The sequence below is a fragment of the Loxodonta africana genome, chromosome 4 (assembly GCF_030014295.1).
Source record: "Loxodonta africana isolate mLoxAfr1 chromosome 4, mLoxAfr1.hap2, whole genome shotgun sequence".
NCBI classification, from domain to species: domain Eukaryota; kingdom Metazoa; phylum Chordata; class Mammalia; order Proboscidea; family Elephantidae; genus Loxodonta; species Loxodonta africana.
This window is the reverse complement of record NC_087345.1, coordinates 145,299,276-145,317,764: the sequence shown is the minus strand read 5'-3', so window position 1 is coordinate 145,317,764 and position 18,489 is coordinate 145,299,276. Positions and strand designations below refer to the sequence as shown.

The 18,489-nt window shown below is 42.1% G+C and overlaps 1 protein-coding gene across 5 annotated transcripts in view; it reads left to right on the top strand.

Annotated features, from left to right (window-relative positions):
• The window catches only part of PRKCQ (protein kinase C theta), a 178,717-nt gene that overhangs the window by 42,868 nt on the left and 117,360 nt on the right, over window positions 1–18,489 (top strand). Inside the window, exon 1 of one of the 5 annotated variants that reach the window (XM_064284835.1) lies at window positions 10,549–10,729. The exons of 3 other annotated variants lie outside the window; for them this stretch is intronic. In XM_064284835.1, the coding sequence (XP_064140905.1) occupies window positions 10,728–10,729 (2 nt within the window). In that variant the 5' untranslated portion in view covers window positions 10,549–10,727. Of the gene's footprint in view, window positions 1–10,548; window positions 10,730–18,489 lie in introns of those variants that run through there. One more of the 5 variants, XM_064284832.1, reaches the window with a different exon arrangement.

The following is an 18,489-nucleotide window of genomic DNA, read 5'->3' as shown; positions in this document are numbered from 1 at the left end:
TTTCCTGTTTCACTTCTACTGTCTATTTTTCAGAGAAGGGGAGCAGGGAGGCAAACATCACCTGCAGCATTAATTTTTATGTGTGCATACTTCTCTCCTCTACTCCTACACTACTTAGCCAGACCCTTCCCCAGGACCTTAACTTCTCATGGCCTGTAGGTCCTGGGAGCTCCTCCAGTGACCTCGAGCTGGAGAAGACCTGGTCCTGTTACTCAGTAGGAAGGAAAAGCAAATCTCTGATTCTACTGCCATGGCTGCCCTAGAGAGGTGCTCCTAAAACCCGAAATGGGAGGTTTCACAGCCTTTCCTAGTACAACTATTATAATCCATTGTAATTGGTTTCATAGTACCATTTAGTACTTCAAAAAATGTGTGTATGTGGATTCAACATCATGGGTAGCATTTCTATGGAAAAAAGTATGTTCCCTCGTCTAAACTATTATTAGTGAGGTTGTGGTCCATCACTGTTTCCTAAAATGGGAAATCATGATGACGATTACAAAAAGATTGCAGGATTCTTAGAATCAGGAGCTATGATTTAGATGTCTAAGTACCCCCAACAGTACTTCCCACATACTACACTCCGGGTTGATTGGTATTAGATGCAAGAGTGGCTTGTTAAATTGCCAGCTGTTGTCAAAGCTGGGAATCTGAACTGGTAGCACTCAGGACCCAGGACCCCAGCGATACCCTGGATCCAGGTATACAGAGGTGCTGGCAGTGGAAAGGGACTGGATTTGGGATCAGACTTGGGCTGTGTTGCTTACTGATCCTGTAGTTTTGAAGAAAGTGATTGGCGTCTCCAAGCATCAATTTCTTCCTTCTCTATAATGGAAATAATCCAAACTACTTCATGAAATTGTTAGGAAATAAAAATGAGTCAGTATATAAGAAGCATTTTTCCTTTTTGTTAATCATACAGGAGGACCATTGTTAAAATTAGAATTGTAAAGCCCCCCAAAAAACCATGTAAATTCATCCAAAATCCAATTCACCCAGAGATGACATCCTTCCACACTTTTTCCCACTTAAATTTATGTGTGTAAATTTATGTATTTTTAAATAAGGTCGTATTATATATACTGTAATGGAAGCAGCAGTCAAGAAATCAAACGACGCATTGCATTGGGCAAACCTGCTTCAAAGGACCTCTTTAAAGTATTGAAAAGTAAAGATGTCAGCTTGAAGACTAAGGTGCGCCTGACCCAAGCCATGGTATTATCAATCATGTCATATGCATGTGAAAGCTGGATAATGAGTCAGGAAGACTGAAGAAGAATTGACACCTTTGAATTGTGGTATTGGCAAAGAAGTTTGAATATACCATGGACTGCCAAAAGAATGAACAAATCTGTCTTGGAAGAAGTACAACCAGAATGCCCCTTAGAAGCAAGGATGGCGAGACTGCATCTTACATACTTTGGACATGTCAGGAGGGATCAGTCCTGAAGAGGGATGTCATGCTTGGTAAAGCACAGGGTCAGCAGAAAAGAAGAAGACCCTCAACGGGGTGGATTGACACAGTGGCTGCAACAATGAGCTCAAGCATAACGATTGTGAGGATGACACAGGGCTGGACAGTGTTTCATTCTGTTGTGCATAGGGTCACTATGAGTCGGAACTGTCTCGACGGCACCTAACAACAACATAATTAGGACATCTCCCTTTAACTTTATTCTGTAAATATCTTTATTCCAGTGAATATTAATTGACTGGTTATAAAATATTCTGTTGTAATGATTAAAACCAAACCCAGTGCCGTCGAGTCGATTCTGACTCATAGCGACCCTATAGGACAGAGTAGAACTGCCCCATAGAGTTTCCAGGGAGCGCCTGGAGGATTCGAACTGCCGACCCTTTGGTTAGCAGCCATAGCACTTAACCACTACCCTACCAGGGTTTCCGTTGTAGTGGTAGGCTACTATTGTTTAAATATATAATGGCCTACCTGGTTGTACTATTAGCTGGTTGTAGTGGTAGGCCATTATATATTTAAACAATATTTTATTTTTGGATGTTGAGGCTGTTTCCAGTTTTAATATTATTAAGCAATACTGCAGTTGCCCTACATATTTCTCTTCATAAAGAGTGTACAGGTCCTTAAATCTGAAACATTGTGGCCAGATCTGTTTCAGAATTTATATTTTATAATAGTAACAAAATGATACATTGCATATTACAAAATACTCCTAATAAGCTGTGTGTTTTGGAGGAGAGATGTGGGAGTAACTATGTTCAGTGGGATAGACACACCAGAAATAGCCTCACATCAATTCAGATCAAATTTTGTTACAAAATTAGTTTGCATCACACAATAATTTTTTTTTCTATTTTCAGAGCATTTTGGATTTCGGAGTTGTAGAGCAGGGATTATAAACTCAAAAGCCAAACCTGTTGCTGTTGAGTTGATCCCAACTCATAGCAACCCTAAAGGGTAGAGTAGAACTGCCCCCATAGGATTTCCAAGGAGTGGCTTGTGGATTCGAACTGCCTGTCTTATGATTAACAGGCATAGCTCTTTAACCACTGTGCCACCAGGGCTGGAGAAAAGGGATTGTAGACCTAGATAATTTACGTTTCTTTTATCTCTAGTGTAACTGAATTTTTTTCATATCTTATTGGATATGTATCTGTCAGCCTATCTGCCTATCTATCTATAAACCAAACCCACTGCCATCGAGTCACTTCTGACTCATAGGACCCTTATAGTAGAGCTGCCCCATAGGGTTTCCAAGGCTGTAAATCTTTAAGGAAGCAGACTACCACATCTTCCGCCCGTATATTTATATATATATATATGTATGTATGTATGAATTGCCTTGCCTTCTTTTGGCCTTGCTCATTTTTTTATTAGGATGTTTGTCCTTTATTGTTGTTTTTTTTTTGAGAGCTTTTCACAAATTTGTCAAATATTTTATAATTGTCGTCGTTGTTAGTTGCCATGGAGGAGATTCTGACCCATGACGGCCACATGTTGCAGAGTAGAACTGCTCTGTAGGGTTATTAAGGTTGTGACGTTGCAGAAGCAGATCTCCAGGCTGTCTTCCGAGGAGCCTCGGGGACGGGGAGTTCAAATCACCAATCTTTTGGCTAGTAGGCAAGTGCTTAGCCATTTGCACCACCCAGGGAGAGCTATTTTATAATTAGGTCTCTCATTTTGCCATTTTTCTTACACTTTCACTCATTTTTTTAACATAGGTATTTTTTATGGAAAAGAGTTATAATGTTTTCCTTTGTGGAGCTTGTTTCTGGTATTGTACTTGAGAAGTACTTCTCAATTCCAGAAGGATACAATCTATAGCATCTGCTACTTTTAGTGGTTTTATTTCTATGTTAATATTTTCAGTTGATACGAATTTATTTTGATTTTAGCTTTAAGATAGGTTTTAGTCACTTGGCCCAATCCTATTTATTAAAAAAAACTTTTCTTTTCCCACTGACTTTAGGTACATCCTCGTTATGTGTATATCTGGATCTGTTTTAGGACATTGTGTTTTGTTCTTGTGATCTACCCGTCTCTTCTGCTTCTAGTACCACACTATTTCCACTATTATATCTTTATTTTAATATCTGTTTGGGCTAGCGATCTCTTGAAAAGCTTTTTGTAAACAGTAAAGTACTCCATGCATATTGGTTGTTTGCCACTAACTATGAGTTGGAATTGACTCGATGGCAATGGGTAATGGGTAATCTGTAAATGGACACCTAGCTGAAATGGAGGAAGTTCTTCATTCCAACTACCTTTTATTCTGGTGAATAATCAAATTACAGTTATAAAATGCAGAATGCTTTGGTGTCCTCTTAAGAAATTGTTACTCTATAAGAACAGGTTGAAGTACATTTCAAACAATGTCTCTGCTCACAAAATAGTAATCTTAGTAGTTCACGAAAATGTCTCCAATTAGAAGCTTGACATTTGTAAAAGCTAGAACCCATAACCAAGTACATTTTTTTTCTTTACTTTTTTTTTCCTCTTTACATTATGTGTATGATGAATATAGAATATAGAAAAGCTCTTTGGAGAACATGAATGATGAGAAGTTAGCTAGGTTTAGTCACTGTCTAAATGCCTGGCTTCTGCATTCAAGGCTGGTATACTGTTCAAAATCAGCAACATTAGTTCACGCAACAAACAAAAGTCTGAGCTGGCCAAGGATCTGACCTCTGGTTTTTTAAACAGCCTTCACGGTAGGGGATGCAGAGAAATTCAATCATTTATTTAAATCATATCCCTCACTCAGTGATATCCAGCACAGAAAAAAGAGGTGTGGTGGAAAGATTACTGAATGAAGAGCTTGGAGTTGGAAGACCTGGCTCCTACTACCACTTCCCCACTAATTAGGTAGCTAGCTTTGGTCAGGAAACCCTGCTGGCATAGTGGTTAAGTGCTACGGCTGCTAACCAAAAGGTCAGCAGTTTGAATCTGCCAGGTGCTCCTTGGAAACTCTGCGGGGTGGTTCTACTCTGTCCTGTAGGGTCGCTATGAGTTGGAATCGACTTGATGGCAGCAGGTATAGTGGGTATAGCTTTGGTCACTTGCTTTAATTTCTCTGAACTTCAGTGACTTCATCTGTCATACATGAGAAGGCAGACCACTTGATCACTAAGTGCCCTTTCAGCTTTCAAAAACAAACAAAAGATCAGATCTGCTGATTGATTATTCATTCATAAATGATTTATCCATTTATTTCTTCAAAACACACTTATTGTGAGCATATTATATGTCAAAATAGCAAAATAGTTACTCCACTAGTCGTAGCCCCCAAAGGAGAAGAGAATATGGAAAAGATGGAGACCGTTTTCTCCAGGTTGTGGTATGGCCTTCTCATTGGGAGCAAGGCAATTTAAAGGAAATGACAAGAGATAGTGAGGAATGGATTAGGGAAATATTCGTAGCATCACCACATGAATTCTCAACTTCAGTATAATTCTTTGTTGTAGGTGCTCTCCTGTGTATTATAGGATGCTTAGCAATATCCCTGGCCTAAACCTACTAATTGCCAGTAGCACCTACCCACTTCCACTCACCTCAGTGGTGACAACAAAAAATGTCTGCAGACATTGCCAAATTTCCCCTGGGAGGAAATAGCATTCAGGTGGAGAATCAGTGATTTAGAACCCCCTATATGCCAGATGGAAACCTTGGTGGCATAGTGGTTGGGTGCTGTGGCTGCTAACCAAAAGGTCAGCAGCTGGAATCCGCCACATGCTCCTTGGAAACTCTATGGGGCAGTTCTACTCTGTCCTGTAGGGTCGCTTTGAGTCCGAATAGACTTGATGGCAGCGGGTTTCATTTTTTGGTTTATATGCCAGATAAGGAACCCTGGTGGCACAGTGGTTAAAGAGCTCGGCTGCTAACTGAAAGGTCAGCAAAGTTTGCTGTCTTGCTCCAGATCTTGCATCTGGTCCATCATCATCTGACTTCCAGTTTTTGGGACTTGAGCCAGTGGCCTGCTGATCTTGGGATTCGGTGGCCTCTGCACCCTGTGATCCAGGAGCCTGCTTGTGTTACCTGCCAATCTGGGATTTGTCAGCCTCTGCAGGCTGTGAGCCAGTGGACTGCCACCTAACCTGCCAATCTTGGGTACACAGCCCCTGCAGATACATGAGTCAGGAGAAGCCCCAGCCTGATGCCTGATCCACAGACTTGGGACTTGCCAGCCTCTACAACAATGTTAGCCTTTTCCTTTATATACACGTACATATATATGCTTCACTGGTTTTGCTTCTCCAGAAAACCCAGCCTAAGACATTTGGTAATGAGAGTGGTTCTAGAGAAACAGAATCATAAGGGTGAGTTTTCTAAATTGGTTTTCAAGTCTGACTACCCTTAAAGATGCTGGTAACTCTGCTCCCAGTAGTAAAGAGGGTGCTACTAACCCATGCTGTGAGGTGACAATATTAATATGCAAAACATCACCACCAATAGATTAAGTATTGGTAAGAATTGAGGCTCTGGGTGATCACATGTTTGATACTTTCGTACAATTTTGTCAGAATGAGAAGTATAAGGAAGCTGGTTGGTAGGGATCAAGTGGCGGCATTCAATCAACAAAGACAAGGTGAGCGTGATTACTGTAATGGACAGCGGAGTCAAAGTAGTAATCAGAGCGGTCTGACTCGTATGGACTTACAGCATTAGCTACTTAGTCATGATGTTCCTAGGAGTGAAATAGATGGGAAATATACCAAAAATTTGCTTAGTCAATACAAGCAGAAGAATTCTAGCTCAAGTGAATGGCAGTCTCACTCCACGTGCCAGAATAGAGAGTCATGGCTTCTCACTCAATTCCCAGACTTGAGCCAGTTTACAGACCCACAGCCCCTTGAGTGAAGGGGAGGCCAGGTCTCCTTGAGGAAGGACCTCACTACACTCCCCAAAATTTATACTGTAAATCTTTCTCCCAGCGTTCCCCAAAGGGATCTATGGCCTTTTATGAGAAAGACTGTTCCCTGAGGAAAAGGAAATAATCAGACTTTTCAGGGATTACTGGATACTGGCTGTGAAATGACATTAATTTCACGAGAACCAAAATGTCACTGTGGCCCACAAGTCAAAGTGGGGGGCATGTGGAGGTCAGGTTATTAATGGAGTCTTAGCTGGGCTTTGTCTCATAGTGGATCCTGTGGATATCCAAACCCACCCTGTAGTGATTTCCCCAGTTCCAGAATGCATAATTGGAACAGATATACTCAGCAACTGGCAGAACCCCCACATTGGATCCCGACAAGTGGGTAAGGGCTATTACGGTAGGAAAAGCCAAGTAGAAGCCATTAGAATTGCGCTACCTAGGAAAATAGCAAACCAAAAGCAATACTTCATTCCTGGAGGGATTGCAGAGATTACTGCCACCATCAAGGACTTGAAGGAGGCAAGGATAGTGATTCCCACCACATCCCCTCTCGACTTGCCTGCTTGACCTGTGCAAAAACAAAACAAAACAAAAAACAGATGGATCTTGGATTATCATAAACTTAACCAGGTGGTGACTCCAATTGCAGCTGCCGTTCCAGTTGTGGTTTTATTGCTTGAACGAATTAATACATCTTCTGGTACCTGGTATGCAGCTATTCATCCCGCAAATGTCTTTTTCACCAGAAACAGTTTGCCTTCAGTTGGCAAGGTCAGGAATACACCTTCAGTGTCCTACTACAGAGCTATATCAACTCTTCAGCCATGTGTCGTAATTTAGTCTGCAGAGACCTTAATTGCTGTCTCTTCCACAAGATATCACACTAGTCCATCACATTGATGACATTATGCTGATTGGACCTAGTAAGGAAGAAGTGTCAATGGCTCTGAACCTATTGGTAAAACATTTGCATAGTAGAGGGTGAGAAATAAATCCAACAAAAATTCATGTGCCTTCTACCTCAGTGAAATTTCTAGGAGACCAGTGGTGTGGGGCATGTCAAGATATTCCTTCTAAAGTCAAGGATAAGTTGTTACATCTGACACAATTAAAATGGAGGCTGTCTTAGTTGTCTAATGCTGCTGTAACAGAAATACCACAAGTGGATGATTTTAACAAAGAGAAATTTATTCTCTCACAGTCTAGTATGCTAGAAGTCCAAATTCAGGGTGCCACCTCTAAGGGAAGGCTTTCTCTCTTGTCATCAATCTTCCCTTGGTCTAACAGCTTCCCCACGCAGGTACCCCGGGTTCTAAAGGATGCGCTCTGCTCCCGACCCTGCTTTCTTGGTCCTATGAGGTCCCCATACGAGGTCCCCATGTGAGGTCTGTCTGCTTGCTTCTCTCTTTTATATCTCATAAGAGATTGACTTAAGGCACAACCTAATTTTGTAGATTGAGTCCTTCCTCATTAACATAACTGCCTCTAATCCCACCTCATTAATATCATAGCGGTAGGACTTGCAACACATAGGGAAATCACATCAGATGACAGAATGGTGGACAATCACACAATACTGGAAATCATGGCCTAGCCAAGTTGACATATTCTTGGGGGACATAATTCAGTTCATAACAGAGGCATAATGCCTGGTGGGCCTCTTTGGATTTTGGAAGCAACGTAGCCCTCCTTTGGGTGAGCTACTCCTGTCTATTTATCAAGTGACTCGAAAAGCTGCTAGTTTTGAGTGGGGCCAAGAATAAGAGCAGGCTCTACAACAGGTTCAGGTTGCCATGCAAGCTGCTCTGCCATTTGAGCCATATGATTCAATGGTGCTTGAATTGCCAGTGGCAGATAGAGATGCTCTTTGGAGCCTTTGTCGGGCCTCTATTGATGAAACACAGCACAGACCCTTAGTATTTTGGAGCAAAGCCCTACCATCCTCTGAAGATAACTATTCTCCTTTTGAGAACAGCTTTTGGCTTGTTACTGGGTCTTGGTAGAAACTGATCACTTAACCGTGAGCCACCAAGTCACCGTGCAGCCTGATCTTCCCATCATGAACTGGGTGTTGTCTGACCCAGAGAGCCATAAAGTCAGACATGCAAAGTAGCAAATGAAAGTGTTGTACAGGAGATCAGGCCTGAGCAGGACCTGAAGTCTCAAGTAAGTTGCCTGAGGAAGTGGTGCAAATGCCCATGGTTTCCGCTCCTGTCACATTACCTTTCCTCTCCCAGTCTGTACCTATCTATGGCTTTATGGGGAGTTCCCTATGATCAGTTGACTGAGGAAGAGAAAACTCGTGCCTGGTTTACAGATGGTTCTGCGCGCTATGTAGGCACCACTTGAAAATGGACAGTGGCAGCACTACAGCCCCTTTCTGGGACCTCCATGACGGACAGTGGTGAAGGGAAATCCTCCCAATGGGCAGAAGTTTGAGCAGTGTGCCTGGTTGTTCACTTTGCAAGGTTGGGGCAGTGTTCTTCGTGAGGTTGTATATGTCTAAACCAGTGTCCAGTATATGGTGCTGTTTCTCCCATGGCCAGGATTCACAATTCCAGGAATCAAGGGGTGAAAATGAGAGTGGCACTACTCATTGTTAACCTCTAGTGACCTACTCACAAAATTTTTGCTTCCTGTCCCTGCAACCCAATGCTCTATGAGTCTAGAGGTCTTAGTTCCAAAAGGAGGAATGCTTCCACTTGGGTACACAACACAGATTCGATTGAACTGGAACCTAAGAATACCACCAAGCCACTTTGGCTCTTCATGCCTCTGGATCAACAGGCAGAGAAGTGGGTTACCATATTGGCTGATGTGCTTGATCCTGACTACCAGGGCGAAATCCGATTGGTGTTGCATAATGAAGGTAAAGGAGAGTATGTCGGGAATACAGGAGACTCCTTAGGACGTCTCTTAGTACTGCCGTCTTAGTTATCTCGTGCTGCCATAACAGAAATACTATTAGTAGATGGCTTTAGCAAACAAATTTATTCCCTCACAGTTTAGGAGGCTAGATGTCTGAATTAAGGACACCAGCTCCAGGGGAACGCTTTCTCTCTTTGTCAGCTATGGGGGAAGGTCTTTGTCATCAACCTTCCCCTGGTCTAGGAGCTTCTCATTGCAAGGACTGCAGGTATAAAGGCCACATTCCACTCCTGACTCTTCTTGCTTGATAGTAATGAGACCCCTCTCTGCACACTTCTCTTTTTTATATCTCAAAAGAGATTGACTCAAGATACAATCCTATCCTGTAGATTGTGTCCTGCCTCATTAACATAACTGCCTCTAATCCTGCCTCATTAGCATCATAGAGGTTAGGATTTATAACACATAGGATAATCACAGCAGATCACAATATGGAGGACAACTACATAATACTGGGAATCATAGCATAGCCAAGTTGACACACATTTTTTGGGGGACACAATTCAATCCATAACAACTACCGTGTCCTGTGATTAAAGTCAATGGAAAGCTATAGCAACCCAATTTCAACATGACTACTAATGTCCCAGACCCTTCAGGAATGAAGGTTTGGGTTACCCCACCAAATAACCAAGACCAGTTGAGGCACTTGGAGGGTAAAGTGATTACAGAATGGGTGGTGGAAGAAGGTAATCTTAATACCAGCGACATCATGTGACCAGTTGCAGAAATGAGGACTTTGATTGTTATGAATTTTTTTCCTTGTATATGTGCAGCAGATATTTTTTTTTTCTTCACTTATATAAGATATAAAGAGAGCTAATGCATTTTTGATTGTGTGGATGTAGTTGTATCATGTTAGGCACAAGTTGAGTTTATAATTGTCTTTAAAGATTCTGTATAGTTTAAGGATATGTATACAGGTGCCATGTTGACAAGTGGTGGATTGTGATCTTTAAGATTGTGTGGCGATTTGGCTGGCCCATGATTCTCAGTGGTTTGGTAATTATGTAATGATGTAGTTAGGAGTTATATAATGATGTAGTTTGGCAGTTATATAATGATGTAATTTGGCAGTTGTGTAATGATGTAGTCATCCTCTGTGATGTAATTTGATGTGATCAGCCATTCAGTTGTAAGGGGAGTTTCCTTGGGGGTGGGCCTGCATCCAATATATATATGGACATTCTGGCAAAGCTCGCTTGCTTACTCTTAATCCTACATCTGGCTTATCATCATCTGACCTCCAGTTCATGGGGACTTAAGCCAGCTGTCTATTGTCTAACCTGCAAATCTTAGAATTCATCGGCCCCTGCAACCTGTGAACCAGCAGCCTGCTGCCCTACCTGCTGATCTTGGATTTGTCAGCTTCTGCAACTATGTCAGTCAGGAAAAACCTCCAGCCTGACACCTGACTGGATTTGGGACTTGCCAGCCGTTAAAACCATGTGAGTCATTTCCTTGAGATAAATCTCTCTCTCTCTCTCTGTCCACACACACACACACATACACATGCTTCACTGGTTTTGCTTTTCTAAAGAACTCAGCTTAAGACATAAGTCAATCACAAAAGGACAAAAACTGTATGACCTCACTCATATAAAGACAAGAAAAGGCAAATTATATAGAGACCAAAGTTTATTAATGGTTACCAGTGGTGGGAGACGGGGAGAGGGGAGGTTAACAGTGATGGAAAAAATCACATTGAGTAAGGGTAGGGTTGCATGGCCAATTATTGTAATTGCCATCAGTTATACCTGTAAAACTGACGTTGAACTGGCAAAAGTGTGATATATTTACAACAACAATAACCCCCAAAAAAGTAACTACTGAGGCTACTTATGTACAATAAAAACCTCATGTAATTTGCTTTCTTGATTGGAGGTTTAGGGTCATGGTTTCATGGGACATCCCAGTTAATTGACCTAATAACGTGTTTAGTGCTTCTGTCCTACTTTCTAGTTCATTCTGTACTGTCTGGGGTCTTAAATGCTTGCAAGTAGCCATTCAAGGCATGACAATTGGTCTCTGTTTGCCTGGAACAACAGAGGATAGAGAGTCATGAATACAAGGAGGATTTGGAATGTGTGGCTAATTGCCTGCATGAATAATTGCCTCCTTAGCCATGAGACTAGAAGAACTGGATGGTGCCCAGCTACCATTACTGAGCATTTTGATCAAAGATTCTATAGAAGAGAAGCCCTGGTAGTGCAGTAGTTAAAGTGCTTCACTGCTAACCAAAAGATCAGTGGTTGGATCCCACCAGCCCCTCCGAGGGAGAAAGATGTGGCACGCTGCTTCCATAAAGATTTACGGCCTTGGAAACCCTATAGGGCAGTTCTACTCTGTCCTAGAAGCTTGCTATAAGTCTGAATTGACTTTACAGCAGTAGGTTTGGTTTTGGTATTCTATAGAAGGATCCTGATCAAAAAAGGGAAAATTTAGAACGGAATTTCAAATTCTTGTGGACTCTAGACTCTCTGGAGCCATGGAGGTTGGATGAGGCCTTGAAACTATTGCCCTGAGATAATCTTTGAACCTTAAACCAAAAACATCCCCTGAAGTCTTAAAACCAAACACTAGTTTACCTTAACTAGTAAAGAATGCCTGCCTTGAACATTATGCTATTTTAAGAACTATCTCTATGGAATCAAAGTGTCAACAGCAATTCTGAAAAATCAGATAGAAACCTTAGGGGACAGTGGGTTTGTGTTAATGGGGGAGGAAGAACTCAGAAAAGGAGGGTGAGAACGGTTGCACAACTTGAGCGTGATCAGCATCCCTGAACTGTACATGTAGAAATGGCTGAATTGGTGTATATTTGCTCTATGTATCCTCAACAACAACAAAATAAAAATTTTTTTTAAAAATGGTACTGAGATCCCAGGAAATATGTATGGGGCAATGACCATGTCAGCCATGATAGATTAGTATTGTTGTTGTTATAGTTATTCTACTTTAGTAACAACAAACCAATAAACCCTGTGCAATAATCGGAAAGAAAAAAATGAAGAAGAAGAATGTAACTAATGTCACAATATGTAGAAACAGTTGAATGGGAACCTGTTTTGCTGTGTACACCTTCACCAAAATATAATAAAATATTATTGAAAACTCAGACTGCTCATTCACTGGATGTGGAGTGCCTCTGTTCTACTTCCTAGTTCATTGCTTAGTGTCTGGGGTCTTAAATGCTTGCAAGTAGCAATAAAAGGATTTGCATCTCATTTGCGTTTCCCGTTTGAAGCTGTTGCTGCCCGGCATGGACCACACTTTGAGACCTCCTGAGCTAGTGGATTCCCATTTTGCAGGGTGGAGGGGTCCAGTGCAGCTGTGGCTGAGAAGACAGATGTTTCTTCTAACATAGTAACATTCCCTGAGAATCAGAGTAATTCAGCGTTCTTAAACTCACAAAATGGGCTGTTAAACCCACAGTAAATCCGAACTGCCACAGGAGGAAAAATAGGAAGAGAATCCCACAATGTAGAACAAGGCCAATGCACGGTGAGTTTTTTAATTAATTTTTGCCTCATTCTGAATTCATAGATTAATAGGTTAACTAATTGGCTAGTTGAGGCACTAAATAGTACCTAATTTTTAAGTTTCCATGGATTCTAAACTCCGAAAAACTTGTCACAACCAAGGTTTTACAACCTTGTAAGTTGGCAACATTTCTGTGTGCAACAAGATTTGGATGAGTCACATAGAACTAAACACACACGGCCACCTGCTTTGTCTGGACCCCTCTCTGACTTTGTTTTCCATCCTCTGGTCCCCACTCTGATTCACCTGCCACTTCACCCGCAGCCTTCTCTATGTGAAGGGCAATAATTCACATGTTTGTGTGTTTCTAGCACATTGTTACTCTGTACAAAGCTATTAGTTCTTGTATGGACTGAATATTGCTATTGCGGCTTGCTGTGGTGATACTTAAAGCAGTCAACTGCTAACTGAAAGGCCAGCGGCTGGAAACCACCAGCGGCTCTGCCAAAGAAAAATGTGGCAGTCTGCTTCTGTAGAAATTTACAGCCTTGGAAACCCTGTGGGGTTGCTATGAGTTGGAAGCAGCTCGACGGCAGTGGGTTTAGTTTGGTTGGTGGTGATACTACAAAATACTGTGTTTTCTTTGAAAAGTGTTACACACCCTGGAAGAGGAAGTGGGGCACAGTGGTTAGCCCAGCACTCCAAAGGCAGCAGTGTTTTTAATGTTGGTAGACCCACCAGTGACAGCTCACTTTGCCATTTTTTTTTGTTGTTGTTTTCTCTGCCTCTAAGTTCTGGTCAAGGAGCCCTGGTGGTACAGTGGTTACGCTCTGAGCTGCTAACCATAAAATTTACAGCCTTGGAAACTCTATGGGGCAGTTCTGTTCTGTCCTGCAGGGTCGCTGAGTCAGAATCGACTCCACAGCACACGACAACAAACACCTCCTGGATAGGATAAAAGGGCAGGATAGCAGAGCCAAGATGCTCTCAAAGCCTCCTTCCTTGCTCTAGGCAGGAGTGAACTATCCCATTCTGAGGTCCTGTGGCTTATTTAGAACAGGGACCACATCACATTTTTGTACTTAGCACAGTGTTTTATACATGGTAGGTAGATTTATTCTTCACTAAGAATATTCTTTGGGGAAAAACATTGAATATACAGGTAGTCCTGGATTTACGACATATCTGAGTTACAGGGAACTGCATTTATGATTGTCTTTTTTTTTTTTTTTTTGATACATCTTATCATTAGTAATAGATCCAGGCACTACATACACTATTGCAACATGTAATTTGCTGATATTATCATTCTCATGCTAACCCCAAAGACAAATAAAAATCAAATTTGTAAAGATACTGATAGTGAAAGGCAATAATAATGAAAACTAAAAAAAAAAAAAAAATGAGGTATTTGACTTACCCAACTTCGGGCAGAATCGTCAGAACAGAACCCCATCGTAATGACAAAGGAGCCCTGGTAGCACAGTGGTTAAGCATTTGGCTGCTAACCAAAAGGTTGGCAGTTCAAATCCACTAGCTGCTCCATGGAAACTCTGTGGGGCAGTTCTACTCTGTCCTATAGGGTCACTATGAGTCAGAATCAACTCGAAGGCAATGGGTTATAATGACAAATAGAAGGAGCCCTGTTGGTGCAATGGTTAAAGCCCTCAACTGCTAACCGAAAGGTTGGTGGTCCAAACCCACAAGGGAGAAAGATGTGGCAGTTTGCTTCCATAAGGGTTTACAGTCTTGGAAACTCTATGGGGCAGTTCTGCTCTCTTCCTGTAGAGTCGCTATGATTCAGAATCAACTTGACGGCAAGGGATTTGGTTTCCTGGTTTATTTAATGACAAATAGAAATGTAATTAGGTACTATCTCAAGTACTTAAGGTAATTAAGCAAGTAAACAACTCTGAGGCTGTCGAGAAAGCCTGTGCCTAAGTTATAATTTATCCTTTATAATTAGGGACTGGTAGAACACAGATGGAAACGATATATAGGGAAATCATAGTTTCACTTCCTCTATGACTTAAGCTTAAAGAGCAGTTTCTTACAAGGAATAATTGACTAGTTTGGGTGGAGACACTCAGTGTGATAACAGAGCATATGGACTTTGAAGCCCATCTAAACCAAGGCTGAGATCCAGGTACCATCACTTACTGGCTCTGCGACCTTGAGCAAACCATGTATCCTCTCAAGCGTCTGTTTTCTTATCTATAAAATGGAGCTAAATATACATATCTCATAGGCTTGATGTGAAGATTAAATAATACGATCCATGTAAAGTTTTTTGCACAATTTCGTGAATTGTAGGGGACCCAATAAGTACCCCTTCTATTCTATGCTTGTGTTTGGAGCAAGTTAAGAGATATGTCAGGAGTCAGGGAGATTGAGATGAAGTGTCAACTCAATTAGTCATAAAGGTTGGCTTGGTGGATATAGCTCAAGTGTTCAACAAAATAGGCTGGTCATGGTTATTCACGTTGCCATAGGCAATGCTGGACAATGCCAGGCCTCCCAGGACTGAGACAGATCCTGCTCTACCCTGCTTACCTCTCTGAAAGTCAGTGATCCTTCCAAAAAGAGAGGAGGGGCTGCAGTGGGCAGGTACAGTGTGGTATTCTAAAACTCACCGGTTAGATCAGTCACTCCTCTTCCTTTGTGGGGAGCAAATCAGAGGGAGAGAGAGATGTCAGGAGCATTAACGCAGGGAAGTTCCTCTGTTCGAAAACAAACACAGGAGGTGAAATATGAGCTTTCCACTAACGATAGCAATTATTAAGTCCTCAGTAAATGATGATGGAGTCCCTAGGTGGCACTAGCGGTTAAACACTGGACTGCTAGTCAAAGGTTAGCGGTTTGAACCCATCCAGAGGCCCCTTAGGACACAGGCCTGGGATCTGCTTCTGAAAGGTCACAGACTTGAAAACCCTGTGGAGTAGTTCTACTCTGTACACATGGGGTCACCATGGATTGAAATCGACTTGATGGCAACTAACAACAACAGTGATGGGTATCATCATCATTTAGATTTTATCTCTTAGTCAGTCAGTTCTTTTCTAATTATGACTATTTTATGTCCCAGACTTTTCAAATGTCTGGTCCTGTTAATCCCAGTAATTGTCCAAGTGCCCAAGAAATTCCAGTAATTTGCTGCAGAAATACAACTTTTACTTCCACAAAGCTTAAAAATTCAGGAAAGATATCAACTCTGTACTCCATATTTCAAAGTTAACATGTCTGAAATCAAACTCCTCATCTTCTACCCCCAAACCTGCTCCTCCCGCAGTCTTCCCCATCTTTGTAAATGGTGATGGCATCCTACCATTTGCTCAGGCCCCAAATCTTGGGATCTTCCTTGCTCCTCTCTTCCTCTGCCACTTCCCATTCAGCCCATCAGCACATCCATTAGAAGACACCCAGGTTCCCAACACTCTTCACTGCTTCCACTGCTACCCACCTTAGTCTCTACCACCATCTGCTCCCACTGGAATAGGGAAGTAGCCGCCTCTCCCCAATAGTCTCCTTTCTTTTGCATTTGCCCCCGTCGTAATCTTTTCTCACCGCAGAGGTCAGAGCGATCCTGTGGAGATATAAATAAGACAAGGAAGCTCCTCTGTACTCAACAGCCTCTTGAAGTAAACCAAAAAACAAAAAAAAACCAAACCCAGTGCTGTCAAATCGATTCCAACTCATAGTAACCCTACTGGACAGAGTAGAACTGCCCCCCATAGAGTTTCCAAGGAGTGCCTGGTGGATTTGAACCGCTGACCCTTTGGTTAGCAGCCCTAGCACTTAACCACTACGCCACCAGGGTTTCCCCTCTTGGAGTATCTCACCTTTATTCAGAGTTCTTACAGTGGCCTAAAAATAGTCCCAGTGACTTCTCTTTCTACTCTACACTTCGTTCACTCCACCTCTGCCACATTGTCTCCTTGCTGTTCCCAGAATGTGTTAGGCCTTCGTATTTGCCATGTCCTCTGCCTGGACTGCTCACCCTTTGGCCCTCTGCATGGCTTCCTTGTCTCCTTCTTCAGGTCTTCACTCAGAATCTCTTCATAGAGACCTTCCTGATCAGTGAAACACTCCCATCCTCCCTTACCCAGCACTCCCTACCTCCATTCTCTGCTTTTCTTCCGGGGACTTACCCAATCACCATCTGACATAGTACATGTTGTATTCATTTGCCTTCCTGCCTGTCTCCCTGCGTTAGGATTCCTGCAGGATGGGTGGGTTTTTGTCTGTTTGGTTCACTGCAGCATCCTCACCACCTGGATTATTTATACCTGGTATAGCCCTGGTTGCTCAATGGTTAAGGTCATGGCTGCTAACCAAAATGTTGGCAGTTTGAACCCACCAGCAGCTCCACAGGAGAAAGATGTGGCAATCTGCTTCCTTAAAGTTTACAGCCTTGGAAACCCTATGGGGCAGTTCTCCTCTGTCTTATGGGGTCACTATAAATCAAAATTAACTTGACGGCAGTGTTTTTTTCTTTTTTTTTGGTTTGTTTGTTTAGTAGCTCTAATAAGTGTTGAATGAATGAATGCATAGTCACTATAATCATAGAAAATTAGGAAATAGGTAAATACCAAGCAGCCTGAGGAAGGAGAGATACTATCCACAATTTAGATAATCATTTTTTTAATTATGGAACATTGTTTAGCGTTGTTCTTAGCGTTTTATGTATAGTAACTCATCTAATCTGTGCAATACATCTAGAATTTTTTAAAAACCATTTTAAGTGTAGATAAAGGAATGTTGTTGAGTTTAGGCACTAGTATTTATTTTCATTTACAAATGATTTTGATAAGACATGTGGGTGGTGGTGGTGGCAACTATCTTCAAGCTGGCCCAGCTCATGGGGATGCCATTCACAAGGGTTTCAGATCAGTCCATTAAGATCCATAGGGTTTTCATTGGGTGATTTTTGCAAGTGGATCACCAGACCATTCTTCCTAGTCCATCTTAGCCTGGAAGTTCCACTGAAACCTGTTCAGCATCTGTCATGGATTGAATTGTGACCCCAAAAATCATGTGCCAACTTGACTAGTCCATGATTCCCAGTATAGTGTGATTGTCTACCATTATGTCATCTGATGTGATTTTCCTGTGTGGTAAATGCTACCTCTGTGACGTTAATGTGGTGGGATTAGCGGTAGCTATGTTAATGAGCCAGGGCTCAATCTACAAGGTTAGATTGTGTTGAGATATAACAGAGAGAAGCAAGCAGAGAAACAGTGGGACCTCATACCACCAAGAAACAAGAGCCAGGAGAATAGCATGTCCTTTGGATTCAGGGTCCCTGTCCTGAGAGCTCCTCCCCCGGGGAAGATTGATAACAAGGACCTTCCCCCGAAACCACCTGAGAGAGAAAGGCTTTCTGGAGCTGGCACCCTGAATTCAGGCTTCTAGCCTCCTAGACTGTTAGAGAATAAATTTCCCTTTGTTAAAGCCATTCGCTCGTGATGTTTCCCTTAGAGCAGCACTGGGTGACGAAAACAGCATCATAGTAACACACAAGTCTCTGCTGACAGACAAATAGTGGCTGCGCATGAGGTTCGTTGGCTGGAAGTTGAGCCTGGGTCTCGAACCTGGGTCTCCCACAAGGAAAGCAAGAATTACCAGTGAATGCACTGCCCCCAATTAAACTGTAATGCTTTCCTAGCACTTACAATTTTTATTTTATACTCATTGAAAGATTTATTTTTGACTTAGCACAGAGTTT